Source organism: Vitis vinifera, chromosome 19, assembly GCF_030704535.1.
Source record: "Vitis vinifera cultivar Pinot Noir 40024 chromosome 19, ASM3070453v1".
NCBI lineage: Eukaryota > Viridiplantae > Streptophyta > Magnoliopsida > Vitales > Vitaceae > Vitis > Vitis vinifera.
The window spans coordinates 1,209,394-1,210,562 of NC_081823.1; the positions used below are offsets into that span (position 1 = coordinate 1,209,394).

Here is a 1,169-nt window from a genome sequence, read left to right on the forward strand (position 1 = left end):
AGAAGAAATAAATTAATCATTTTGGATGATTTCATGAAGTTCTTTTAAGAGTTGAACTTCCATTTATCCATATTTCAAGAAAAAGTAAACTGTTCTCTTTCCATACCATTCCCATAAAATGAAGCTCTTGTTTCTGGTTCCCATTCCATAAGAATGAATACTGACACCAATATATGAACATATGCCTCGTGACCAAAACAGTAAATATAGACTAATTTTCATTTGCTTATGTAATCATCAAGACAAATACAAACACATTTTCTTGTTTAATTTAAACCAAGAAGTATAAAATATACATTGTCTACGTATACATTTAATCAAACTATCAAACTATCAAACTCTCAAACTCAAAACCCCCAAGCAAAAGAAAAATACAAATCATATAACAGTACAAATTCTCAATTTTCTAAGAGAGAGGCTAATCTTCCCAAGAAAGAGTTGGAATTTTGCATAGAAAGATGAGTATATCTAATGTCCAATTCCTGGACTTGGGACAGACTCTCCTAGCATCCTATCTTTAATGCTGGGAAGATGGATACTGAAGAGCCTCCCATTGATATTGACCATTGCATAACCTTTATCACTAGGAGAAGAAGGTGGTGTAGAACCCTTGGGAAGAGAAGGTAGGATCAGACTCTCCTCCATAGAAGAAACCCCTTCTTTCTTCTCCATGCTCAACAACTTCCTTGCATCTAAAGCAGAAATGGAGAGCACCAGTACAAGAATGAAGATTAGGGGAACTGAAGAGCTTGACTTAGCCATGCGGACTGGTGGGGAAGAGATTAGTAGTCAGAGAAACAAAGAAGGTTTTGAGATATTGGGAGGCCTTTGGGATATGGGTCTATTGCAGTTTGGTTGTGTGTGGCACTTCCTAGGGTTTATATATATAGAGAGAGACGTGAGATGATCAAGTGGGTTGGCTGAGTCAACATTTATGAAGTTGAAGAGAGAGGGAATATTTTTGCTTCTACTTTGTAAATATTGGGTTAGGTTCTTAGGCATGCATATGCTCTGGTTAAGCCGCCTGCCGGCCTCTATTTCTTGGCAAAACTTCAAACACTTTTTGACTTGTTGGTATCCAACCTTAAGGGAAATCCCTTTGAGCTTAGGGAGTAGAGTCAATAAGCAGAGAAATTAACTTCATTGAGGTTCGAACTCATGACCTTTCG

The 1,169-nt window shown here is 37.4% G+C and overlaps 1 protein-coding gene across 1 annotated transcript; it reads right to left on the minus strand.

Moving 5' to 3' along the window:
* Window positions 1-468: 468 nt before the first annotated feature.
* On the minus strand, window positions 469-762 carry LOC132253441 (precursor of CEP14-like). Its single transcript, XM_059735489.1, has one exon. It carries the CDS (start codon window positions 760-762, stop codon window positions 469-471), a length of 294 nt encoding a protein of 97 aa, XP_059591472.1.
* Between the last annotated feature and the right edge of the window lie 407 nt (window positions 763-1,169).

Bases quoted from the DNA above. Each gene is read 5' to 3' on its own strand.
- LOC132253441 (XM_059735489.1), bottom strand. From the start codon at position 762: ATGGCTAAGTCAAGCTCTTCAGTTCCCCTAATCTTCATTCTTGTACTG.